Source organism: Ammospiza nelsoni, chromosome 1 (assembly GCF_027579445.1).
Source record: "Ammospiza nelsoni isolate bAmmNel1 chromosome 1, bAmmNel1.pri, whole genome shotgun sequence".
In the NCBI taxonomy this organism is placed as follows: Eukaryota; Metazoa; Chordata; class Aves; order Passeriformes; family Passerellidae; genus Ammospiza; species Ammospiza nelsoni.
In genome coordinates this window covers 57,635,374-57,662,164 of record NC_080633.1, presented here as the reverse complement: position 1 = coordinate 57,662,164, position 26,791 = coordinate 57,635,374, and the positions used below count along the sequence as shown (strand labels likewise).

Sequence of the window (26,791 nt, the reverse complement as noted above, 5' to 3'; positions counted from 1 at the left end):
GTTCCCTGAGGCTCAGTATTGGGCCCAGCCCTGTTTAATATCTTTATTGATGATCTGGATGAGGTAATCCAGTGTACTCTCAATTGTGCACTCATGGATAACACTAAGTTGTTGGACAGGAGTGTATGATCTGCTAGACAGTGGAAAGGCTCTGCAGAGGGATTTGGACAGGCTGGATTGATGGGCCAATGCCAATCGTATGAGGTTCAAGAAGGCAAAGTACCAGGTTCAGCATTTGGGTCACAGTAACCCCATGGAACTCTACAGGCTGGGGTAAGAGTGGCTGGAAAGCTGCCTAGGAGAAAAGGATGTGGGGGTGTGTGAGAGTCTGTCCGAATTTTCCCTCATCTGCCTCACGATCGTCATTGGGAGACCACTGAGGAGAAGACACACCCCCTGTCTAGAATCTCTGGCTCTGAAGAAGAAAGTCACATGCCAAAGGCCCTGAGACCTGAAACACAGTATTATTTGTTTTCACAGGTGTGTTTGCTGTATGCTAAGAAGGGGGCACTGTGCCCCCTTTGCAACAATAGCAGCTTGGGAAGCTGGCCCACCTCTTGGCCTGGCTGGACTTCTCCTGAGTTTCAGGTGATCTCCCACAGAAGACCCTCACCTGTTTTACAACCACCGTGACAGACAGACTGAGATGCAAGAAGCTTCTCCATCAAGGACTGAGACATGAAACTCCTAAAAGGCCCCTCTCCTCCTTCCAAGGACTGGGACTGAAACCCCCAACCCAGGGGAGGTGTGTGGGGGAGGCAAGCTGACCAAGCCGAGATGTTTGCCTGCAGTTTGTGACCACTGGACCAAGAACACAATGGTTCTTGCCTGCTGCCTAGCTTGGACTCTGTGTACCCTCCTTTCCATCCTTTGTTTCAATTGTGAAATTTATTCTCCCTTCCCCAAGGAAAAAGAGTATAATTGGGGTGCAAATGAACTGTGCCTTTGAGATCTCCCCAGCATAACAGAAAGACCCTCGACTGGACTGGACCAAAGGACTTTGTCTCTGCGTTGGTAGCTATATCCCCCCCACCTCTCTCTCTCTCCTCTCTCTTTCTCTATCTTTTTCTCTCCCTTAATCCCTCTATCGCATTTTTGCTGTGGTTATTTCAATAAAACTGCATTTGTTTTGATTATCACTGCAAACCCCCTTGTACTGTGTTGGTTTTTGCACTCTGAGATCACTCCTACGAACCATCAGGTCATCCGTTCACTAGGACAGATCCTGACAGGGTATAAGTCAACAGCTGGCTATAAATGCGTTTATCAATGTGACCAGATGGCCAAGAAGGCCAACGGTATCCTGACCTGTATTAGCAATAGTGTGATCAGCAGGACTAGGGAAGTGATTGCCATCCTGTACTTGGAACTGTTGAGGCTGTACCTTGTGTACTGTGTCCAGTTCTGAGCACCTCAATTCAAGAAAGATATTGAGGTGCTGGAATGTGTCAGAGGAGAGCAACAAAGAAGGTGAAGAGTTTAGGGCATCAGTCCATGGAGAAGCAGCTGAGGGAGCTGGGTTGTTTAGTGTGAAGAAAAGGCTTAGGGGGACCTTTATTGTGCTCTACAACTGCCTGAAAGGAGGTTGTAGCAAGGTAGAGTCAGCCTTTTTTCTCCCAGGCAACTGGCAACAGGACAGGAGGACATAGCCTTGAGCTGTGCCAGGGGAGGATTAGATTGGACATAAGAAGAATTTCTTCATGGAAAGGGTTGTTAAGGATTGGAACAGGCTGCACAAGGAGACAGTAGTATTGCCAATCCCTGGAGGTGTTCAAGAAAATATTGGATGTGGTACTTAATGCCATGGCCTAGTTGAGAAGGTGGAGATTGGTAAAAACTTGGACTTGATGATCTTGGAGGTCTTTTCTGACTTAAATGATTCCGTGGAGTCTAAACAACTAGAAAATTTGGACATTTTTAATGTTAAACCAAAATTTTGGTAACATTTTCACTCCAAGCATGAATAGTTACAAGAAACATTGAATTCTTCTGAAAACATCTTATCTACTAATTTCTTTCAGATATAGCATTACTTCTTTCTGCAGAACCCTGTCCTTAAGAAACTCACTTACCATATCTTTATTTTCTCTCTTTCTTCAAGTTGTCATGGTGATAGCCTTGGTTAAGAAACTCACTTGAAAAAAGGCTGACTCTACCTTGCTACAACCTCCTTTCAGGCAGTTGTAGAGCACAATAAAGGTCCCCCTAAGCCTTTTCTTCACACTAAACAACCCAGCTCCCTCAGCTGCTTCTCCATGGACTGATGCCCTAAACTCTTCACCTTCTTTGTTGCTCTCCTCTGACACATTCCAGCACCTCAATATCTTTCTTGAATTGAGGTGCTCAGAACTGGACACAGTACACAAGGTACAGCCTCAACAGGTGCCTTGTTACCTGACCTGACTACAGGCCCAAATTCTCAAATCTAAAACAAGTAGTATTCGGCTCCATTCCCTTGGAAGGGCACTTCACATGGGAAACTTAGCCCAGAGGGTAAATTCATTTCAGTGACACTGACACACAAACTCTATTGTAATTCTAAACGGTATTTTATTATACTGTTGTAAGGCTCTCAAAGTAGAAAGAGAAAGCCTGACACACAATGTTTCATCAGAGCACTTATGAAGTTACAAGAGTTACAAGTTTCAATGTCTTCATCAAGGTCCAAGTAACTGTGCAACTCTATACATTACTGTTCATCAGAAGGAAGATTTAACATGGTCTTCAGAACTAGAAATGAATATTGATTCCCCTAAGGAATATGTATAAACTACAAGGAAGACAACAGTGAAAAAGCAACTGGATAAATTGTAAGCCAGAGAAAGTTTCAGGTAGACTAGAAGTGTAAGCAGCAGCATGCAGTGAATAAAGTCCAACACCATCAGCTGAATAGAAAAAATTCACAAACTAATGTCATTATAGAGCACCACTTGGCACAAAGAAGGCTGTATAGATCTATTTATTAAAGCAACATGTTGCCTTTATAGTTTTACAAGATATTTACCTTTGCTTAACAAACACATACATACTGCCCATTGGTTATAAAAAGGAAACAAAACTCTCAATAGGTGAAAAGGAGCCACGTCACTCTCTGAGCCAATCAAAGTCCATATCTTTATTTTCTCTCTTTCTTCAAGTTGTCATGGTGATAGCCTTGGTATCTTCCTTAAGAGAGATAGGAGGATTTCCTTATCTTCAGGAAGCCTTCGCTGGCTCACAAGAACAGAAATGTCCTTCTTACAAACTAATTTGGACTTTGTGCAACCATCTGTCCTGTCTGCTAAATACTGAGCGATTTCCATGTACCTTAAACAGTAACACAGGGTGGCACAATACAGTGTGAAAAATACATATTAAATGATTGGCTCTTCACAGATATTAAAAGGAATACTGTATGTGTTGCATTGTATTAATTAGTAGTAGTGTATTTTTTTAAGTAGTGTGGTAAATATAGTTTTAGGTTACAACACAATGTTAAAATAGAAACTATGCGATGTAAGATACTTTAACTAGCTCAAGAAAGGGATGAGATAATCAAGAAATTCTTTGCACAGCGATAACAGCAACAAGACACCTAAATCTCCAAGAGAAATATTATTGCCTCCTTATTGGAAAAGACCAACTTTCTTCCACCTCCTTCCTGACTTTGAGAAGCCAATAGGATTAAGGGGGAGAACTTGATAATAACCAGAGAACACCCTTTATTTGAAAACAATTTATGCATCATGTATAAGATATATGAATATGCAACAGGCTATTGCTTTTAAGGATTAATCCTTTGTCAGCATGTGTGCTTTCGGGGCTTAATTGCCCAGGAGGCACCCGGACTGTCCATATGTCTTTGTTTTTATTGTACTTTATTGTCCTAACTCTGATTGTCCAAATTCTTATTACTCTAATTTTTATTACTATTTTTATAACCATTTTATTACTATTAAACTTTTAAAATTTTAAAACAAGTGATTAGTGTTTTTCACAACAGTAAGCAGTTACTACTTAAACTTCTGTGCCTCTAAGTGATTGAAAGCATGGCCTGAAACACATAAGTAATCTGGTCTAGCAGCATGTGTCCCTGCCCATGGCAGGGGCCTTGGAACTACATGATCTTTAAGGTCCCTTTTAAGCCAAACCATTCTGTAATTTATAAAGTCTTTCCCAAGCTTACTCGCTATAGAAAGATGTAGGGTAAGTGGGAAATGCAGGCAGTCATGACAAGCGATGCTAAATATTAGAAGTGTTTACAAATGCTTGGATGAAATAAAAAGCTTGATCTCTTCCCATGAGTATTATGTTCCCACAAGATGCTGAGTGAGCTGAAGTGATCCGCTCCCATTTGAAAAACTAGGATGTGGATGCGTGTCAGGGAACGCCATCAGCTTAGCATGCCCTTGTCTAGGAGGCAGCTCTAGCTTGGTAGCACGGGAGCAGAGAGCATCACCCTGTAACAAGGGTTATTAGCTTCTGAGAGATAACACAGAGAATATAAATTTTCAGTTCTCCTGAAGTTCCTAGATAGAGTTTAAAAACTAACTAGCAAAAAACCCAACCCAAACCCAAAAGAATGTAAAAGTATGCACAAGATGATAAACGTGGCTGGAACCAGTGGATAAATAGATAGTGAGTAATATAGTGAGATTTTTGGCAAAGTTATGTAACAAGAAGCAACAATGCAGGCCCAAAAAAAAAAAATGTTCAAGGGAAGGTCATCTGTAATAATGGGACACTCAGTAAGTACGAGCATCAGAGACCCCTTTAGATGACTGCCTAGGACTATAAAAGGACTTCCAACAGGAGGCAGACGCATGCAAATTAGTTCTACGGCAGTAATGTTTACCTATTAGCTAGGAAGTAAGTTGTATGGCTATGTATGATCATGATAGAATCAATGCCCTGTTGTAGTTTCATTACACACATCCGATTAGAGGAGCTATCCTCTCAAAGTGTTCAAAGCTGTAATAAAGACTGCCGGCTTTCAAATATTTCAAATTGTATTCGTTTATTTTCCGGCCGATTTCGGTATCACCTCAGGCTGATTACCAATGTTCGGTGATTCCGGCCGCAGGGGAAATCAGCTTCGCCCGGCCTGGCCTCGTGTAATTTATTGCAGAGCGTGGCCGCACTGTCACGGAATAGCCGCCCCCGCGCGTGCAGCCCCACCTTTCCTCCCCACGCGACCCTCCAGCGGCGGCTCCGTCCCTCCTCTCGCGCCACGGGAAAGAAGCTGCCCTATTCCGCACCTGCGTCAGGCCCACAGTAGTTCCCTTACCAAAAGTGCCCGCACCGAGAAGAAGGTGAAATAATAGTAGGGGTAGAAGGGCGTGGCTGAGGCCGTGCCTTTCAGGGGACTAAGTCGCTCTCCACCAGTTGCTTTCAACGCTCAGTCTCTGCAGAGACCACTCTTTGCTGTCTTTTCTGCTGCTAATAGTCAGGCAGCAGTGGACAGCATTATTGAGGAGATGAAGGCGAGCTGGGTCCTTGCTAAAGCGGTGGCGCGGTCTGTGACGCCATTGAGCGGCGCACACGCAGGGCTCTCGGGGCCGCACGGAGGCGTGGGCACGATGATGCCCGGAGAGACGCCACCGCCGCCGGCCGAAACTGCGGCCGCCGGCAGGACCTGCGCCAGCTGCGGTGTTCTCCAGCAGGTAGGCATCGACCGCCGTCCCTGTGGCGCTGGAGTGGGGTTTTTGCTCACAGACGAGGTAGTGGATCAGCGCCGGGCCGCTAGTGGGAAGTGTCGGGTACCCCAGTCACCACTCCCTGTGCCGTCGGGAACGCGGATAGCGTGCGTGGTAAACGGGCTCTAAAAGTAGCAGCAGTGTCGAGTTTTAGCTAGGCGAAGTGTGGAAAAGTAGCTCGTGTCTCTGCGACGTGCTTAGTGGGATCTACCAGGGAATTTCTAGTTGTGTCCTGTTGGCTTTGATTCGATGCAGTATAAGGATTTAGAAATTACTTCCTTGAGGGCTCTTAAGCGAGTGTGTATTTTTATGGTATTACGCTTTGGGTAATTTTTGTTTTTCCTGTAAATGAAGAGAAGGTCCTGTTGAGACTTCATAGGACACACTTAGAATGAGTATGGATGAGAAACTGGAAAATCTCAAGTGAGCTAATGTTTATTGCTGATATTCTGCCGAAAGGTCAGTTGAATTTTGATGGAAAACGTTATAGGGATTTAGTATATTATCTACTGCAGAGGCAAAGTTTGAAGAGCTTTTGTAGCAAAGCCTCACTTAAAGATGCATACTTACTTGTGGAGCCTGCATTCTCTGCGTGAATGAAGACAGTTTATTGAATTTTCTATAAAATTAGCCATTGGATTAGGGGTTATTTACAGTACTGATTTTTGGGGTGTAAGTTCTTTACTGACCTGAGACTCTTCCTTCCAGAATATGAATGAATATGTAGCTGCATTAATTGCATTGAAGCAAAAAATAATTGATGGAGAGTAAGTACAATTGCATGGATTCTTGTTTGTTTGTTTGGGTTTTATTCTTAAGGACTTACACCAATGCAGGAGATATGATTTTTGGAATGTGAATATTCGCTTATGCACTACACTAAATGCTTCTCAAAATGAAAGTTCTTCGCAAGCATGTCCTAAATCTAGACTGTAAGACTAATTTATTCTGTAAAACATCTGTGTATTATGACAGTAAACAGAGCTATTTTGTGTACCTGTAATATTATTAGAAGTACAGGCAGAAGCAACTCTTTGAAGATATTTATTTATTTATTTAAGGCAGAAGCAGATTATATTTATTGATTTTTATTTATATTTATTTTGTTCATTTAATTGTGCTTGCTTATTTCATTTTTCTGTAGTGAAGAATGTGGGAACTAAAAGTTGAGTACAGATGTGAACTTTTTCAGCAGAATTTGGTCTGATTATTAAATTCTGAAATTCTGTTGGGATTAAATATCAGAATGTGAAAAGTGAAGCTGAACATTGTTTAGAATTATATGATTATAAAATCCTTCTTACAGTTTGCTTTCCTTTCTGTGCTTGCTTCCAATTCTTCTCAAAACCCATCAACATATTGTATGGAGTATGGAGTAATATATCAAGATATGTTTACCTCCATACTATGGCCCAATATCCATGCAATGGCTCCTAATTGTAGTGGTTTGTTTCTTGTGTATCCTTTTCTAGATACATGTCAATCTGGCTTTAGTGAATCTAAATGACAGTCCTACATTCTATTTCCAGAGTATTTCAGCTAGTCCACACTGGGTCTCTTAACTAGGATCCTTTTTTCAAAGCTCCTTTACTCTGTTGCAATTTCTTTTCTGACCTCTAAATTTTGTGTCCCTCTTCTTTCTGCCAGCGCATATATTTCTTGCGGAAATTGCCTCTTCTTTAGCTACTTGCAGCTCAGCCTTTCTTTTTTCCTTTACTGGATTGCTCTTAACTATTGCAGTAGAAAGTAATGCAGCCCTCTCTGTATAGGGTAACTCCCATGGTATTACTCTTTCTCGTCCTTTCCTTTCTCTGTTCTTAAAAAGCATAATATTTGAGAAAAGAAAGGAGTAGCTTTCCTTGGTGCTGTCCCATGGCCCTCTTGCATCAGGCTAAGTGTTACCCTTTATGGCTGCTAGGAGAATAATATAAAGATTAAAGCCTTTTAGGGTCTTTCATACTATTTCTCTGAGATGTGTGTTCTTTTTTAGGAAAACATCCTTTCAAGTATGGAAACATGTTTTTTATATATATATATATGTATATTATTTCCTTTGTCTAAGCAATACTTTTTTTTAAAGCTGCAATTAGTTAATGGCTACAACTTCATGTAATCGCCAGTTGGTTTTTTTTCCTACTTAAAGCAGTTTGATTTGAGGTTTGAATGGCTTAATGAAATCAAAGGTTTATATTGGCTACTATCAGAAAATTTAAACCAATCTTACACTTTCTCTATTTATCTATAAAGCAAAAGGAAAGATACCCTAACATATGATTGTCAAAATCAGGTGAGAAAATGAGTAATGTGTGGGTTTTTTCTTTTCTTACAGTCATTTGCTGACAGAGTATCAACAGAAATGCACTGATATCCTTTAGTTTTCTCTTTGTGTTCTTACAGGATTAGTATACCTAAAACATTTACAAAAGGGCTTGAGGCTTTCTGTTTAGGTTATGAGATTATGTCTCTAATAAAGAACAAACTGGGTGGATTTTGTAAAGAAAATAGGCCTTTGGAATTAAAACTATCCACTTAAGATCTGCCTATTTCTGGTATATGATTATGGTGGTCTATTTGAAATCTGAGTTGCTGAGAATTACTCAATCTTTTTCATGTAATAGAAGAAGCTCTAATTCACTTCAAATGTACTGAAATGCATGTATAAACACTTAGTTCTGCAAGTCTTGGGGAGTTTTTTTTCTGGGAGGAAGTCTTTACTGGATGTTTCTTTGCAAGTTGCAGTTGGATTGAAATATACTTAAGGACATTTGTTAAACTGTTTTTAATTTCTGCCTTAACAAGAGATAACAGCTTCAATTTGCTGAACGGTAAGTTGGATTTATATTGTTTACTAAAGATGTATTACTAAAGATGATATATTCTTTGTGTTGCGGTTACTTTTAGGAGTCTGACGGTGTCATAGCAACAGCCATAGGTCTAAGCTGCACTTTTAGTATGGTACTTTTACCATGCTTCCTAGGCCATAGTTAGCAAAGGTATGATGAGGAGAAAAATCTGTCCTTCCTCTACAATACATGTGTGGGATTCTTTCCTGGCCCTGAGCTAGTGAGAGTCCAGATGTAGATGTGAAGCTCATCTTTTGGTGGTAGTTAAATGTATGGCTATTTGGAGCGTCCATATTTGTGTGAAGTGTTTTGACTTAAGAGTTGTGTCTGTGTGCCCTTGCTTACTCTATGATTATAGAGGAAGAGGCAGCGTATAATTTTTATGGACTCCAACCTGCCTGTTGAAAAACACTGCATTTGGACTCTGCTCTTACTTTACAGCACTGTGTATGCAGAGACACTTATTACTGGCACTTTAATGTAGGCAGCATACTTCTGTGGCACATGCCATCTGCTTGCTTCTAGCTTTGGGTTCAGTGTAATGTTTTTAAATCAGATTTTCTTTAAATAGGTGGAAAAATGAGAATACTGAAACTATTAAAGTTTTTAGGTATCTCTCTCAGCATTTTTTCCATAGGATAAAAGCAAAATACTCATGCTTGATTGAAGAATCAGAATGCTGAGTTTCAAAGCATCTGTGGTTTTGGCAACTTTTTAAATTGCACATCTAATTTCAGAGAGATCTCTGCTCTTCGTTGCCAAGTGGAGAAGATGTTACAGAAAATTCTGCCTCTGGAAAAATGTCAGGAAGAGTTGGGTTCTGTGAAGGCAGAGTTGGAAGAAAAAAAGGTGTGCTTGTTTAAATAACTTGAGCTTTTTCTGTTGAAATAAATGCATATTCCTAATGCTCATCTTAATGAAGCTGACTTTTAATGAACTCTGTTCTTATTTCTAGCTCACTGAGACAGGTAGCTCTGGTGAAGTTAGGTGAAATTAATTAAATTACTTCAGGTTTCAGAGAGGCAATAAGTTTAGGTTGTTGTAGTTCTTAAAATTTTTGGTCAGATTATTTGGTTATTTTCTCACGAAGGAAGGAAGAAATGAGAAACATTCAGACTCCTTTGGTTTTCTGCTCTGGTCTTGTCAGATTATTGAATATAACTTGCGCTAGTGAAAAGGTGCCAAGAAAGAGGGTCTGTGCAGAATAGTGTTGTGCTTCTGTTACCTTTTTGAACATATGTTTAATTTTACATCATTATCTTCTGAAGTTTATTCCTAATTTCTCTCCCATCGCTTAGCTGAGGTTTAGTCTACAGGGAAGAAAGTTTAGATTGTTCAAGTTACCTACATGTATATATTTTCTAGACATTATAATAATTTCTGAAGAAAATACTCCAGTTTCTTTCTTGTAGCTTTTTTATAATGAAGATACTAACATTTGTCTTCTTGCTGTATGTAGTTAGTGTTCTGTGTTAGAATGATTTTATAACTGCTCTTCCCTCAGCAAGCATTAGTAGCTGATGTCCTGATGGCACTTTTTCAGAAAAATGCATAGTGTATAATAGTTAAGATCTTGATTTCATCTTCAAGTTCCTATCCAGCTAGGTGTTCAAGGCATGTACTCAAAGATAGACATAAAGAGATTAATGTTTGTTTGTTATAACTTTTGCCTTTAAAGAAAGAAGGTAACCTGACTCTCCAACTTGCTTCTTTTCTTATTGAATATACTTAAACTTTTTTGGCCAGGCACTGTTTTCATTAGAAGAGGTAAGGTGTCTGCCATTTTTTTTTTGCCCTCAGTATGGACATATTTTAACTGTGTTTTCCTTCTTCAGAATTCTCTCAAGATTTATCAGGAGAGCCAACTGGAATATGTTAAAATTAAAGAAGAAATATTAAACAGTGATGCTATGTGAGTGATGCTTCTTTTTTTTCTTAACCTTTCTTTGCCTCTTTTACCTCTTCCAAACTTGATAATGTACCTTATCTAGTTATGCTTTCCATCTCACTCAAATTTTTGTACTTATGGGTTCTTAGAACAAGGAGTTGATGGAAGAATGATCCTAAGTATTGTAGCAAACTCTTTTGAGTGCAGTGTTACTTACTTTATTGTCTTGTCATGAAGTGGCTTTATATGGTTGTTTAATTAAAGTCTTTAAGAACAGGATGAAATTGAAAAAAGCTGTAGTTTCTCCAGTTCTAAGTGGTTCTTAGTCTCAGCTTTTTGTTATTGCCATCCATTTCAGTTTTGCTGTTAAGTCTCTGAGGCCAGTATAAGAATAATATTGCCAAAGTGGTCTGAACTAAAATCAGTCCTTAAAATAATTATTTTAATGTAACAGCTCAGCAGTTCATAGTGAACTGTCTGCCATGTTTGGAAATGAGCAGGAAGGATTTGGCACCAAAAGTGCAAAAGTAATTTTTGCTGCCATAATACAGAGTATTCTGAAGCTGTGCCTTGTTAATTTCCAAAGATTGTTTTTCCAGTAAGCAGTCAGTCAAAGGTTTCCTTGCCTGGAGCATATGTGTGTGTTAACTCTTACAGCTCTTTATGCATACTCTTAATGGGCTTGTCTAATTGCTTTTTAATCCTCTAATATTTTTAACCTTTAAATCACCTATATCAGGGAACTGTGACTTCTCAGTATTGTGTGGGAAGGTTCTCATGCTCTCAAAAGAGAACCAGCTATATATATAGCAAGATGTTGGTAGTTGTGGTTATTTTTCTTCATGTGCATCACTTTGCATTTACAAAAACCAGTTGCACTCTAGTGACTTGGAATTCTAAGACCCTTTTGATTTTGTAGTCAACTTTTATTTCTAATGTGTTCTAGCACACATCCCAATGGGACTCCCTCTGGTGACTCCTTTCTTCCATGTAAGCTGGCTATCATTTTTAACTTCGGTGTTTCTAAGCTATTTTGGTGCTACCAGCCGGTCAAGGAAAGTGATTGGTTCTCTCTGCTCAGTACTGGTGAGGCCATGCCTTGAAGCCCAATTCTGGGCTTTTTTGTACAGGTTTACAGGTGTACTGGAGAGAGTCTAATGAAGGTCCACAGAGATGATCAAGTGACTGAAGCATTTCTCAAAAGAAGTACACTAGTCTCTTCATGTGACTTGTGAAACATACGGTGTTCACAAGCAGAGCAGCAAGCCATTATTACCCAAAAGACTGTATGAGGAGACTAGGATTGTTGTCATTTCTTCCGCCATTCTGCACTTACTTCACATATAGACGTACTCAATGTACTGTGAGCTTAATGAAATAGTCAGTACATTGTCTTATCTAAGAGCAGCAGAGAGCAGCTACCCCATTGCTAACTGCATCTTCAGAGGGAACTGACCACTCTGATGTGCTGGCAATTTATTGTGTCAGTATAGATATAATATTTGTCCCTGTCTGTCACTCCTATCTTCAAGAAGGAGGAGCCAGGGAACTACAGACCAGTCAGCCTCACTTTGATCCCTGGGAAGGTGATGGAGCAGGTCATCCTTGAACTCATTTTCAGGCACATGAAGGACAAGAAGCTCTAGAGTAGACAGCATGTCTTTATGAAGGGGAAGTTGTGCTTCACTGACCTTATAAATTGACATGTTTTCTAGATCAGGGGAGAGCAGTGGCTAGTGTCTGACAGGAAATAAGATCTCTGACACCGTTTCCCATAATAGCCTCGTCATAGCCCATTAGTCTGGTGCTGTAGGGGCTGGATGGGCAGACGGTGGATCAAAAACTGGCTGAATGGCTGGGTCTTGAGTGTGATGGTGAACACTGTGCCAAAGTCTGGTTGGAGACCAGTAGATAATACTACCCTAGGGGGAGACAGAGAGGCCTGCACAGTGGGTCTAGTCCAGTTTAACATCTTGTTAGTGATCTGCATGATGGGGCAGAGCCTACTGTCAGCAAACTTGACAATGGCACACGTGTGGCTGATGGGCCAGAGGGGCATGCTGCTATCCAGCACAAGCTTGACAGGCTGAAGAAATGAGGTAACTTTTCAGCAAAGAGAAGTGTGAAGCCCAGCACCTGATGAGGAAGAATCACCAGTATGTGCTGGTGGACAGCAGCTTGGGATGATTTCATGACGTGAGCCAGCGATACACACTCGTGGCAAAGAGGTACCAGTATCTTGGTTTTCAGTGAGTTTTGCCAGCAGGCTGAGGGAGATGCTATTCTCTTCTGCTCAGCACTTCTGATGCAACCCTTGAAATAATGTTAGTTCTGGACTTCTCAATACAAGAGAGACATGGATATATGGGAGTGTGTTCAGTGAAGGACCATGAAGATGATTAAGGAATAGGAACATTTCTCCCATAATAGAGGGCTGAGAGAACTGGAACCGTTAAGTCTAGAGAAGAACAAACTCAGGGGTGGTATTACCAATGTCTATAAATACCTGAAGGGAGCGTGTAAAGAAAAAAGAACCAGGCTCACTTCCTTGGACCTCAGTGATAGGACAAGAGGCAGTGGGAACAAACTAAGACAAAGAAGGTCATGTTTCCTGTGAACATCAGGAAACACTTTTTGCTGTGAGAAGGATTGAGTACTTCCATGAATTGCCCTGGGAGTTTGTGGCCTTATCATCCTTAGAAATTTGGAAATGGTCCTGGCCAGTGAGCTGTAGGTGGCCCTGCTTGAGCAGTGTGGGTTGAACACCATAACTTCCAGTGGGTTCTTGCCACCTCAGCCTCAATTCTGTGATGCCGTAGCTGTTTTGCATACCTCTGATACTGAGGCCATTTGAAGCAGTAGGTCATATGAGTTCAGTAATTTGAAAGCTGGATTTTTCCAGAAGCAGAATAATAGTGAATTGTGCATAAAATTACTGTTAATTTACAGGTACTATTAAAAAACCTAGGTGAGAAATTATCACTCATGTCCTTTGGTCCAGTCTGCTATTCAGAGCCAGTGTTAAAGTTAGTTTGCTCAGGACTGTCTAGTTGAGATCTGAATATTCTACAGGGATGGCAGTTCCCATGGAGTACAACTTCTCATAGCATTCTGTCAGCTGCAGTTGTGCATGTGTCTTAAGGATCAGATGTTGAGGAACTTGAGTTGGGTAACATAAAAGGAGTTCTGCCCAAATGCATCATCTGCAAACTGCTTTTTGTAAATTGCTAGATTTAACATCTACCTATTTTCTTCATGTAGTTGTGTGTTGATGAAATTAGTATAGTTCTGCATATGTAAATGTAATTACGTAATTTATAAATATTATTGCAATGATTATGTTGGCACTTTGTTTCTCTTTGTTCAGATTCTTGTTATTTGTATCCTAATTTTTTTTATCTCAAGTTGAAAAGTGCCTATGAGGATCATTGAGTCCAACTCCCTTCTCCTCGCAGGACTACTTAAAACTAAGCTGTAAGACTAAGACTATCATTCAGGTGCTTCTGGAGCTTTGACAGGCTTGATGTCAATGATTGCTTCCCTGGGGAGCCTGAAGAACCTTTTCCTAATGTCCCATCTAAACTTCCCTAGTGCAGCTTCATTGTATTTCCTTCTGTCCTATCACTGGTCACCAGAGAGACGAGATAAGCACCTTCCTCTCCACTGCCCCCTGCTGAGGAAGTTGTAAACTGTGATGAGGTCACCCCTCAGCCTTCTCTTTCCTGAGCTAAACAAGCCACTCATGGTCTTCCAACACAGGTTTCTGGTAGTCCCAGGGTCTGTCATTGGTGACAGATGTGAAGAAGGCATTAAATATCTCTGCTTTGCATCCCTATTTGTGATGTGACTAACTACATCAAGCAATGGACTGATGTTATTTCTGATCTTCCATTTGCTGTTAAGATATTTTGAAAAGCCCCTTTTGTTGAATTCTAATTCAGCTTGAATTCTAATTGAGCTTTGGCTGCATGAGTCTTCTCCCTGCAATGGTAAACAGCATCTCTGTGGTCTTCCTGTGTCGACTTATCTTGCTTCCAATGTCCATGCATTGCATATGTAGTACTTCTGTGCATTCACTTGAAGATAATCTACAGAGAAACAGAAGTTCATTACGTCCTGTTTTCTAAAGGACAACTCCCCCCTTCCCCTGCCTCCCTGTATTTTTTTCTATGAAGGTGTTTTATGAGGAATTTTGCTGAAATTCTCACCTATGGCTTGACTGTCAAAGCCATCATATAGAAAAGTAAGTATGAACCTCTTCAGGCTGAGAAGGCACAGAATCCTCGGTCTATTACTTTATACTATAAATACTTTGACTACTAAACATGCAAAAGGTGGTCAATCATACCATTTATGAGAGGATTTTTGAATATATTCTGGTTAAAGTCTGAAGTGGTAATTAAAGCCTGAACATCCAGAAAGACTTAGATGGTAAGTCTCAATCTATTACACAGATTTCAATATGGGGAATAAATTAACTGTGTTCTACTTCATGAAAGTGATCAGTTATCATTGGTAGAATTGTCTACTTACCACAACAGTTTAAAAACAATTTCTGTGATATTAGAATTTAGTAGAAGAAAATAATAGGAATGTGTATTTTTCTATTTTCTATTTATTTATTTTCCAGTTCTGTGTGTTTTACATTTAAGGTAGGATTGGAAATGTTGAAGTCAAAATTGTTCGGGATGCTTCATGTTTTTTCTTTTGGTTTGATTTTAGTCTAAAGTATCTGGATGTTCTGAACAAAAAGGTTTGGGACATAAGTCATTCTGAGGGCCATTCCTGATTATATTATTGCTTAGATATTATTCATTGTAAGCAAAGCTTGATAGTTTTTAAGGAGTAAAGCTAACCTGTCTGCATTACATCTTGGAAATGCAAAAAATAGAAGCCAGTTTTCTGCGGTTGTATTTCTAATACTGGGTTGTTGCTAAAGGTATATTTAGTGGATTGACTCTCTTAAAAGCAAACTTTGCGTCTGTAACAGATACAGCTGTTTGTGTGAGAATGCCAGCAACATGGCACCAATTTGATTTTTCAACTTCAAGGACTCATTGGTCTCACAAGATCCTGGGTATAGGAGGTGTTTTTTCTTTGAATGGCTAGATTTTTTTTCTGACTTTTCATGCAACATAGTTGTATTTTAAAAAATGATCTATTAATGTGTTCTATTTAACAGGAGAAAGAAACTGGAAACTAAAGTGAAAAAACTTGAAGGTAACTTTCTACATTGAGTAGGTCAACAGTACAGTAACATAATCCCTTTTTTTCCTTTTCTGTCCAGAGGAATTGTGACTTTAACTTTGATGCCCAAGGAACAAGGCAGGCCAGTACTATGTGGGGTGCTTAGTCTCTGATTTATATCAGCCGTCCTGCAGAATACTTTCTGCTGAGTGTCTTAGGCACATGACTCAGATATAGTTGGAAGGGAACTTCTAGTCATGAAAACTTCAAAGGATGGAGTGTTACCAGTGTCTGTAGGCAGCTTGGTTCAGTAACATGTTGGAAACTCCCGTGTTTCAGTTTACACCTAATTCTACCATACAGCAGTCTCATTCCATCTTCTTGATACCTCTTTGTACAGGAAAGCTGTTCTTGTATTCTTTCTATGATTTGTTATGTTTTCCCTTCTGGCTGGTTAAGTCTAGTTCAATTAGACTGTTTTCGTAGGGCATGTACTCCAGTGTTCTAATAATCCTGGCAGGATTGTTCATGTTTATGTTCATATTAAAGTATTTGTTCCTGATGCACGTTTTCTGACTTTTAAATGGTCTGGCACTTATATTTTAGTTGGTTAGTTAGTTAGTTTGCTTTTTTTTTTACATGGAGAAAAAGCATTGGCTTCATGGCCCTGTGTTTTTCTTGTTTGCGAGGATGGATGTACGTAAGACTTTTTGAGACTTCACTTGCTGTGTCATCAATTGGTAGGGCAGATATTTGCGTTCCTATCACGCATATTTTAGCTGTGCTTACCATAGTTCAAAATACTGTGAACTGAGTGACATATCTTAGTGATAGAAACCCCCTGAATCTTACTGTAAAGTGCAGGTACAAGGTGTTTATTTTGATGAGAATTTTGGAGTTCCATTGCAGGACAGCCAGGCTTTTTACACACTTGCCTCCAAAATCTCAAATTCTGGCAGAACTAGAACAAAATACTGAGAAAGAGCATGTGTTAGGTCCAATTTCAGTGACTATTTTATCTGTTTTGGTTTTTTCTATGTTCATTAATTATCTCAAACATTGTATCTTTTGGCAGTATGAAATTTTGCCATTATTGTTTTTTTGTTAGCTTACCACTCAAGGTTCCTTTTTAAAACATTTTATTTTAATAGGCTCTCTTCTGATTTGATCAGCAGGAAGATTCCTTTTCTTTTCTTTCCTATCCATATATAAGTCATCAGGCTGAACTCTCAGGAGTTCTCTCAGCTGACTGTGTCACCTAAGAATTTTCCTAGGAACTTTGTGTTCAGTTCTCACCTACCCTATACCCTCTATTTCCACCCATCTGCACTCTAGCCAAGTGTCTGTTAGACATTAGGAGATAAGGTCCTCTTCTCTATTAGTTTTGAGTGCTTTATGTATCTTTCTAATGCAGCTGGCTGTGGTGTTTTCATCTCTGAACCAGAGCTCTTATTTAAATAAGAGAATAAAACTGTAAAAACCATTTTGCAGTCAATTTTATCTCCTTTTTCAACAATATACTTGATGTATTTTGTTCTACAGTACAATATCATTACAATATGACCCACTCTTCATTCTTGCATATAATTGAGAAAACTAATAAATGTATTGCTGTGGTTCAAAACAGTAATTATACAGTAGAAGGCAACATACTTGTATGCATGAGATTTTGTCCAAATGAACCAAAATATAACTTCAGTAGATTTGTGTTTCACACTATCTTTTTTTTTCTTGTGACTTTATTTGCAAACTAGGGAACTACTATACCAGCACCACTTAAATTAGTGGCCTCTTTACAGTTTCTAAATTGAATTTTGGTTCTCTTTTTTGAAGAGGCTGCAAGAAAGCATGCACAGGACTTCAGACAACTAAAAACTGAAAAGAAAAGGCTTGAAAAGGAGCTGAAAAAAGCACAAGTAAGGCTTTCCTTGTCTTTGTGTGCAACTCTTTTAGTATTTTTGGGGGAAATAAAGAAGCTATTAGTGTAATAGGTGCTGAAATAGTAAAATTACATTTTTGGGGGAATATTGAGTAACTAAACATTAGCAGTTCATTGTAAGAGAGAAATTTTCCAACTTCAGAAATGTTGATATAGATTTCATGCTCTTTAGGAACTGATGTTCTAAGAAATATATATGGCATAAAAATTCTGTACTTCTTAATTTTAACAGGGAAAGCTTGGTGGTGTAATTAAAGAGAAGTGCAGAAAACGTAAGTGCTTACCTTTGAATGCCTTTGAATTTGTATGTGGTGTTGTTCCATTTGAATATTTTCTTTCCACCTCTCCTCTTTTTAATAGTTAAACATGCAGAAACTCAGAGTTCAAGTGAAGATCTTGCAACGTATATAGACAAAGGTAAGACTTTTTGCAAGTCCATTCTCTGTGTGGAACCAATTGTTACAAATTTATTGCAGCTCTTCTGGAGCTGCAATTTTGGAAAGAGGGGATACTGCTAAAGTGCTATAAGAGCAGATGTGATTGATACAAGTAGGTTACACTGATGAAAGACCAATCTAATAGATTACTATTTTCAGTTTTTCAATAAGGAAAATTCTTGATTCATAAAAATGACTAGTCTACCCTGTGCATATGTGAAGTCAGCTGATGTGCAATTATAGAACAAAATGCAAACACTGAAAAAAATACTAACAATCCTTCTGAAGTTTCCTGAAATCATAAAGCACCAAATAGGAGAGTAATATGGTAAAATTTCTATGTGAGACTTGGAAAATCAAATGGAAATACAGGAGGTATAGTTGTATCTTATCTTATTGACATTTTTTTGGTTTAGTGATCTTAAATATATACTACAAATTACCTGAATCTTACTCTAATGGAGCAAACTCCTTGAAAACTTCCTCCAAAGTACCGAGGCCAAACTTTAGGCAAATTTATTATTTGTATTTTTTGCAGTCTTTTAAAGTGCTGGTACTGCTTTTGAACTGTTTAGATATGCTGAAGGCTGTTTTGAGGCAAAAGAACTTCACTTTTCTATTTCTTGCTTTGAAAATAGGTTTGTTGCAGAAATTAAATGTTTTTGAAAAAGCCACACCTTGTCAATTTGTGTGTGTCTTGGCATATTTTTTACTTTTGGATTGTACTGAATTGGTACCACATTTAATCCTTTGATTTTTAATTAGTGGCAAAATAGGAAAATTAATATCTGAACATTAATTTGAGCTTCAAATAGCAGCAAGGATTTATTAATAATGAGTAAATGGTAGTGTTGTTATTAGCTGTTTAGCAAAATTTGGTAGGTTTGCCTTGTATATGCTGACTGTTTTTTAATATGTCTCTTCATAAAATAACAGCAGTTTGCTATGGCCTTTGACTTACAGAATTTGCACAAAAACAGTCTCAGTTCCTGATTGTTGGATTTATGATACTGTTGGCATAAGTCTATAAGGTGCAGTTCTGAGTTTTTCTTCCCTCTCCACTTCTCTTCTCTGAAACTAGGTTGTTTGACATCACCTAGCAGTGGTGCTGTTACAGCTGTAGACAGTCTCCTAGTGTTGTGGCCTGATAATTAGTTCAGATACATGGTGCTATTACATGATAAAACTAAGATTAATTATTACTGAGTAAGCAGAAATGTGATACACATCTTTGTAGAAGATTTTCTCCCAGGTTCATGTAACTTGATTTGTTTTACAGAGCTGTTTGATTTCAGTAATGCTACATTTGTATATGTTTTACCTTTTACTTTGGGGGCTGTTATAACTTTTTGCAGTACTCCCTATGAAAAGGAAAAGGTAGAGCATTCTCCAGCTGTTCCTTTAGTCTGCTATGGGGATGTGGCCAGTACAGGCTCTATTCCCTAAATGGCATTTAGCATTTCTCTTTCACTGAAGCTTGTGCCTTGTTTTAATTTTTGTAGGTATTTTGTAGGCATGTCTGTGTTCTAAGTAAAATAATCACAAATTCTTAGTTCAATTCTATCAATTTCTTTAAAATAAATAGATTTTTTTGTTTATTTATTTTAACAGGAAGAGCGATGTTCTTATTAGAACAACTCCGGATGTGCATTGACAGTGCAAAAGGAGAAAGAGAGAATGAGAAAAATTATCCTGTCTTAGGTACAATGGCGTGCAAAGTCTTGAAATTTTCTTGATACTCTCTCCTTTTCTGACCAAAAGGCAATGTTAGTATTTTCTTTCAGCTTCTATTTGGCATAAGGAATGATCGAACAAAAGAAAACTTAACTGTTACAGAGAGTAGGTTCCAGTTGGGTAGTAACTGCATAACACTCTTTTCAAAGACTTAAATACTTTCCTTGATCTTTGTCTGGTCAATTACATGTGTGATTAGAATCTGAATTATCTGAAAATAATACAAATATTAATTTGAATGGGTAAGTAAACTTGAACCATCTTCTGATAAAAAGCTGTTGTAATTTGCTGTTGCAATCAAGAAATCAAATTCTTTTACTGTTTGTAAGTAGTCAAAACTCATCTCATGGTTAAAACATTATTATTATATCATAATCAACTCTGTGGTATATAATGTGAATGATGGTGCATATGGGCTCTTTTTAGTCTGAAACAAATATGTGGTAACATAGTTGAATTATAAGGTTTAAGAAGCTGTTAAACTCCATTTTCTTCTTTGTAATGTGATATTCAGATAATGGTAAAAAATAATCTGAGTAGTTATCCACATGCATATTCACAGCAAACTTTTAACTTTACATAGCAGATATTTTCTTTCTGCACTGAAGACTAATAGATGCCTTGAAACTGCATTAATTTCTGTGTTGCATCTCTGGAATGTTTTTATTAAGCTTTATTAGTTTTTTCAGTTTCTCTACTACTTTGATTTTTCTGTAACTAAAGGTGTAGAGATACTGCCTGGGATTGGTACCCAGCAGCATTAAGAGCTTTGAAGATAAACTTTTCAAAGACCCTGTTAAGTCTGAAAATGTGCTACTAGTGTAGATCATAGTGAATCTGCCTTCAGATGTGTTCCAGTGGAATCCACTTAAGAGGTGCCAAAATATAAGGACCAGCTCATAAACCTGTTAGTCAGCCTTACTTCCTTGAGTTTAATGCAGCAAATGCATGGCTTCAGCTCCAAAACTGAGCTGGACACTTGTGCCCTGCAATTCTGAATTTAATGTCTTGATCAAGGATCAATCAAGTGACAAGAATAAGCGCAAGAAACTGAAGAGTTTAAAATATATGTGATTTTAGGGGTATCAGGTTCCAGAGTAATCCCTTTGTCATCCACCAAAAGAGGAACTTTAGATTTCAGAAACTGTGTTCCATCTTTCCTATTCATATCTTCTCAAGGAGACGACAGTACTTTCATAGAAGGAAGCAATTATCTCTAAGAGTCTCTTCTAGCCAGTCTTTCTTTCTTGCCACTTCAGTATGGAGAAAATTCTAAGCTTAGACCATGCTTTTGTTGGAATGATTAGATTTTGTAGAAATAAGTCTTTTGTCCTGTTACTGGTTCGTTTTTTTTCCCCTCATCAAGTCTAGAGCAGCTATATCGTTATTCAGCCTCTTATGAAACTGGCCTTTACCTTGAATTCATAATAACAAAGTGCTTATGTTTACGGGTGCAATCTTCTAGGAAAAAAAGGATCTTAATGAGTTTGCCCATATTATAATAGTTTCAACCTAGAGAGCAGATCAGCTTGATGGTAGTATCTTTTCCAGAGAATGTCAGTTCATCTGCTGCCTGGATCTAGCCTTTCAAAAGTGTACATCTTCTAACATTTCTTAGTATATTCAAATGTGCTGTACAATACCCAAAGCTTTGCATTATGGATCAGTGTCTTCTCTGTTCTGCTAAGGTTGATACAATTTTGAATGGTTTTCTTGAAGAATGTGTTCATATATGAAAATTGGAAGACTCATGAGGCTTTCCAAATGTGCTGTTGTGAAAGCCTCATAGGATAATGGAGGTTTGCCAAACTTATTTTAAAAGCATTTGGTAGTACTGTTACAAATCTACCAGTAATAAAGTTGACAATACGTGCATCTGACCATCAGTCCAGTAACCTTGGACCATAATCTAGGGTTAATAAGACATTGATAGTATTTTAGTCTTTGGAAAATTTTATCTCATATAGTTGGGACATAAAATCACCTACATTGTGAATAAACATTTAATGCAGCATTTGAAGAATCTTGCAGCTGGGTGCTGAATATTTTGGTAAGTTGGGTTCTCTAACATGCTCTGTTCATATGCAGTGGTGAGATGAACTGAAGAAAAGTAAAGACCCTGTCTGGGAGGAGTCAAGCTTCTTCAATAGGTATTCTGTAACTGGGTTCTGAGCTAAAGTTGGCTTACTACAGAGCTATACCCATCTTATCTGTTCATCTTTTTGTTTGGGGATACAGGATAGGGCAGAAGCTGCATGTAGATCGTAAATGCAGAGATGGAAAGGAGTGCACTTGAGTTGTCTGCTTTAATATCAGATTTACTGTCTCAGAAAACAGAATATTGCCTGTAGCTTCAAAGAATATTTAGTGTATGAAGCATCCTGAAATTCACATAATTGGATACAGGTTGAAAAATTCTGCCTCATTGTCAGGGCATTAAAAATTTCAGTGGAGGAATTTTTTTCTCAGAGAAACACCGCTGTTCTTGAGAAGTGTGCAGTTGCTTCTGCCAGGCATCTGCAACCACTGTGCTGATGAGGTTTTGCTGTAAATCAGATGAGATTCTTTGGCTAGATTATTTATTTTTATAAAATACCACATCTTAATCTGGTCCTTCTTGAGACGAAAAAACCACAAGACTTGTTTCAAAAAGTTGCTTTGTTGCTTGGAGTGAGGAGAGGACAACTTGCAACAGTGAATTGCCTTGCAATGTACCCAATCAAGACTAAAGTTTGAGTTGTAAGATATAGTTTGTTTAGTACCAAGGCAATCAATTTTAGCATTAGATCACTTATTTAATCTCTGCTTCTTTCTCCACTTTGCATGAAGAAGATATTTCAAGTAGTACATTATAGCTTTTGATGGTATTTTCAAATCAGAATAATCTTAATCTCTCAGAAGTGAGAGAAGGCAGCAGTGTAAGGGTTCGAAGCTACATGAACTAGATTCCAGGTTATAGATTTCAGAAGAAAACTTTATCATTTCATTGAGTCACATAATGAACAGGAGTGCGATTCCCTGGATAGAGTAAAATTTGTCTGTGAAATATGATCTTTGCGAGGATCCTTCCAATGAGATGGGCTCGGTATTCATAAGGCTTTTGCTGGACCTGAGGTTCAGACCAAGGTGCCAGAGTTAACACTTCAAATGAAGAAACTTACATATGTTGAATCTTTAAAAATTGCTATGGCAACTCTTCCTATGGTTAAATGGGTAACTGTAAGAAAGGTGTCTCATTGCCAAAGAAATGCAGTTATTGGTGACTGGGTTGGAAAGGGATGAGTAGAGAAGTTTGGAGAATTTCTTAGTTATTCAGAAATTATGTCTTCGATCCATTGTTCAGGGGAAACATTTAAATGAATTACACGTGTCAATATTCTTGGACTTGATATAGGTGCATGACTGATTTTGAGAGTATAGATAGGATGTAAAGTTCCTAATAAGTCAGTACTCTTGTGTAGTTCACTGTGAAAAGTTAGCTTCCTAATTTTCTAAATGGAGTCCTTTTAGGGGCAAAATCTTTACTGTGTTGCTGCCTGCTTCAGTGCAGGGTAAATTCTGAGCTTTGAAATGGTTGGCACAAAAAGACATGAAAAAAATGTAAGAGACAACCAAGTTCTGAATTTTCCTTATTTTCTTTGTTTCTATTTGTCAAAGAGCTCCTTTTGCCTTGGATTGGAACTCAAATTGTAAAATGAATGTAGGTTTGTCCTGAGAAAATTTAAAACATCCTAGAAGCTCTATGTGACTGTGGCTTGTAAATGGCTTTATAAAACAATGGATTGTTGTAATACTTATAAAATGTAAAGGGAATGGCAGAGCTTTCTTATCTTCAGTGAAAATGATGTGCTAGGGCCCTTCAGGTTGATCAGTTTCTCCCTCCTCCTGGTGTCCAGTGCAGTAGTTGAGATTTTTTCATGGAGTTGCTACATGAAGTGACTTGAGATAGATCTTTGAAATAGGGTTATTGATCAGTTTTTCTGATTTACTCCTTTAGTGGTGCTGACGTATCAGAATGTGCTTAAAAGTTTTTGATCGCTGAGGAGGCTATTTTGACCTATCAAATTAAATTAATGTTTTTAAATATAATACTACCATTGATGTTGCTTTAGGAATATCTGTGCAAGTTCTAGTAGTGGATTAACACAGATAGCAGTAAGGAAGCACACGATTTTTTTTTCCCCCAACAGAATGCAAGTTTTGCCAGTTAAATTAGTACATCCTATACTCAAAACCATTTTGTGCACGTGCTGTTATTTCTACTGTGGGATGGTGTTGTGACTTGCCTTTGAGGCAGGGCAATCAGATTTGTTGCTAAAGGATCCCTTGGGGTGGATTAAAGTAGAAAACCAGTAAATAATTGTATAACAACAAATTTTTTTAGAACTGCTTTGAAACTGTACATGGAAAACACTGTAAAGTGGATTGGAAAGGAGTATATAGCTATTCTGAAGTGTGTGATCACCCTTAAGAGGAAAACTAGAAAAAAAAGATAGAGGAGAAAAGACAAAGATAACCACCACCTGTGGCTCCCATGATGTGTGGGTGATTGTGGTCTGTGATTTTGATATGCAGTAGGAGTCCGTCAGAGGTGGAGACCTGCATAAGCATCAAAATTTGGGGTTTTTATAACCCTCATTTTTCCAGTAAACACTCCAATACCTCCTCCAGGAGGAGTTCCAGACATGTACAATCTTCTTTCTCGAAGATCATGGAAGTCCGGCAGTGTCAAGCTGTCCGGTCCGGGTGTTTGTCTCTGCCCAGACACACGTAGGATGGCTCTGGGACAGCCCGCACTTCAAAGGACAAGTCTGGACTCTTCAGATTTTCAGTCTTTGGATTGTTTATTTTTTCTTATTTATAGAATTTTCTTTCTGCCTGACAGAGGTCTGACCAGCAAGGCAGCCAAGGGCACTCTGACCTCCCACTGGGCGGTCGTCTATTTTTATACTAAAAACTACATACATCATATTTACCTTTATTTCCCAATACTTTTCACCCATATTAACAAGTGCACCTGCACCATTGACCAATCCCAAAGTGCCAACATCACCACAGAAAATGGATGACAAGAAGAAGAAAGAAGGACAAGACACACCCTGATCCCTCCATCTTGTCTCCATAACCCTCCTGTACCAAAACCCTAAAATCTATCTTTCATTCTGTAAACACATCATTCTTACACCATTCATTCCCAAATGACTCTCATGTCCTCAAACAGGTAGCACATCCCTCGAAGGGTCAAGGTCAAGCCACCAGGTACTTTTGGCAACATTCCAGGATCTCCGAGCCCCCCCAAGGGTTCTCTCAGTAACTCTGGACATTCAGAGTGATGTGCTGAGTTCCCACATCAAGCAGGGGTGTGAGAGTGTGTGTTCAGGGGCTGGACAAAGTTTCTAAACAAAGATTCTGAGTAAACTTTCAGAGTTTTGCAGCTTATGGTACACGAAACTGTCATAAAAAATCCCTTACCCTGCCTGTGCAGGTAAATTGTTTAACAGCAGTTTCTCTTAAATGTAAACTAGCTTTTTTAAGGAAAAATTCAGTCACAAAATTCAGGTGGTTCACTGCAGATGGTGTACTCATATGTATGCAGAATAGGCTTGATCTCTTGCTTTAATACTGCTGATTTGGTGTCTAGTAGTGTTTGTGAATACTATAACAAGATCACACATACAATGTCATATAAGAATTGCAAATACTACAGAGTAGATTTTAGCTCCATATGACACACTGGGGTTTGGGAATTGTTGATTTCTACTGTCTTGTTGGAGGTAAAATTTTCATTTTATAAAATCATAGAATTTAAATTTCAGGAAACTGGGCTATCCTTTCCCTTTTTGAAGTATTTAGCATAATTATAATAAATTTAAATGATTTGTCTTTAGACTTTCCTGGATGAATATGTTTTGTCTGCATAATAAATGAGTTACTGTGTAATAGTAAAAACTGTGATTTGAAAAGTAACAAAACAAAAGTATTGCAAAGAATCACACAGAGTATTTGGACATGCTTTCTTCTTGTTAGAATAAATGTAAAACTGTATAGTTGACATCTTTAAAGGGTTCTCAACTGCTCTGTATCTTAGTTGTTTCAACAACTTTGTGCATAGGATATGTTGTGGTGCTTTTTTTTAATTAGGGCTTCAGAACTGTCTAAATTATACCATTAAAGCAAAATCTTGTGTGATTAGACTCAATATTTAAATTTAAAGAACAAACAATTCAAAAGCATATGCATATTAAATCATAAACTAGAAATGTAGCTAAGAGCTTCCTTGTTGTATTTATGGAAGGGTATAATTGTAACTTGCTTGGAAGCACAGCTGCTGGCTCAAACGTGCAGGTTGCTTAAAGCTGAGAATTACAGCCTGGGTGGGGAATGTCTGTGCACGGTTGTTTTGTTTTTTATGACTGTGAGTTACTGGGCAAAGAGTGAGATAAAACATATGGACCTTCAATCCTACCAAGAATGACCCTTCCTGATGAGAAAAATTGGGAATGTTTTAATGATCCAAGTCATGCAGTTTGGGGAAAAGCTCTTTGCACATGCTGTTTTCATTAAAAAATAGGGAAAGCATTTCTGAAAGTGACTAAGATCTTCTACAGAAATGTCACTTGAAAATATGGTATTACATTTTTATTACTATTATATATTATCTCTGTAAACAAAAATGGGAGGGCAAAATTCTTAATGATATTTTTCTGTCTTAGACACCATACAAATCCACCAAAAGATCAGGAAGAGTGATGGCAAAACACTACCTTGGTGTTCCTCAGGGGAAGGTGCTGTAAAGCAAAATTCTGGAACAGCGATGATAATTCAAACAAGTACTGAGCCTTTTGGAGATGATTGTGCTGTGAACAGGACTACTGAAGAACAACTTCACAGTAGTGAGGATGAAAATGTAGATGTGATAATACAGACAGGCAGGGAGCACAGCGCTTCAGGCTTCTCCAGTCAGGAGTGGAGAGACCCAGATGGAAATGTGATGGATATATTGAATTGGGCCAGACCTCTTCCTGCTCTACTTTCTCCGGTACAGCTTTCACCACTGACTACACAGGTGAGTTTCAGGATGCATCTGA

General features: G+C 38.4%; 1 protein-coding gene across 6 annotated transcripts in view; it reads left to right on the top strand.

Annotated features, from left to right (window-relative positions):
• Positions 1–5,483: 5,483 nt before the first annotated feature.
• Positions 5,484–26,791, top strand: part of ICE1 (interactor of little elongation complex ELL subunit 1) — a 37,649-nt gene continuing 16,341 nt past the window's right edge. For 2 of the 6 annotated variants that reach the window (XM_059469635.1, XM_059469615.1), the window contains exons 1-12: positions 5,484–5,642; positions 6,384–6,442; positions 8,005–8,040; positions 8,483–8,500; positions 9,256–9,367; positions 10,354–10,430; positions 15,589–15,626; positions 17,427–17,509; positions 17,765–17,804; positions 17,893–17,949; positions 19,581–19,670; positions 26,417–26,769. In XM_059469635.1, coding sequence (XP_059325618.1) covers positions 5,559–5,642; positions 6,384–6,442; positions 8,005–8,040; positions 8,483–8,500; positions 9,256–9,367; positions 10,354–10,430; positions 15,589–15,626; positions 17,427–17,509; positions 17,765–17,804; positions 17,893–17,949; positions 19,581–19,670; positions 26,417–26,769 — 1,047 coding nt within the window. In that variant the 5' untranslated portion in view covers positions 5,484–5,558. Of the gene's footprint in view, positions 5,643–6,383; positions 6,443–8,004; positions 8,041–8,482; positions 8,501–9,255; positions 9,368–10,353; positions 10,431–15,588; positions 15,627–17,426; positions 17,510–17,764; positions 17,805–17,892; positions 17,950–19,580; positions 19,671–19,700; positions 19,736–26,416; positions 26,770–26,791 lie in introns of those variants that run through there. The other 4 variants (XM_059469628.1, XM_059469643.1, XM_059469625.1 and 1 more) reach the window with 4 other exon arrangements.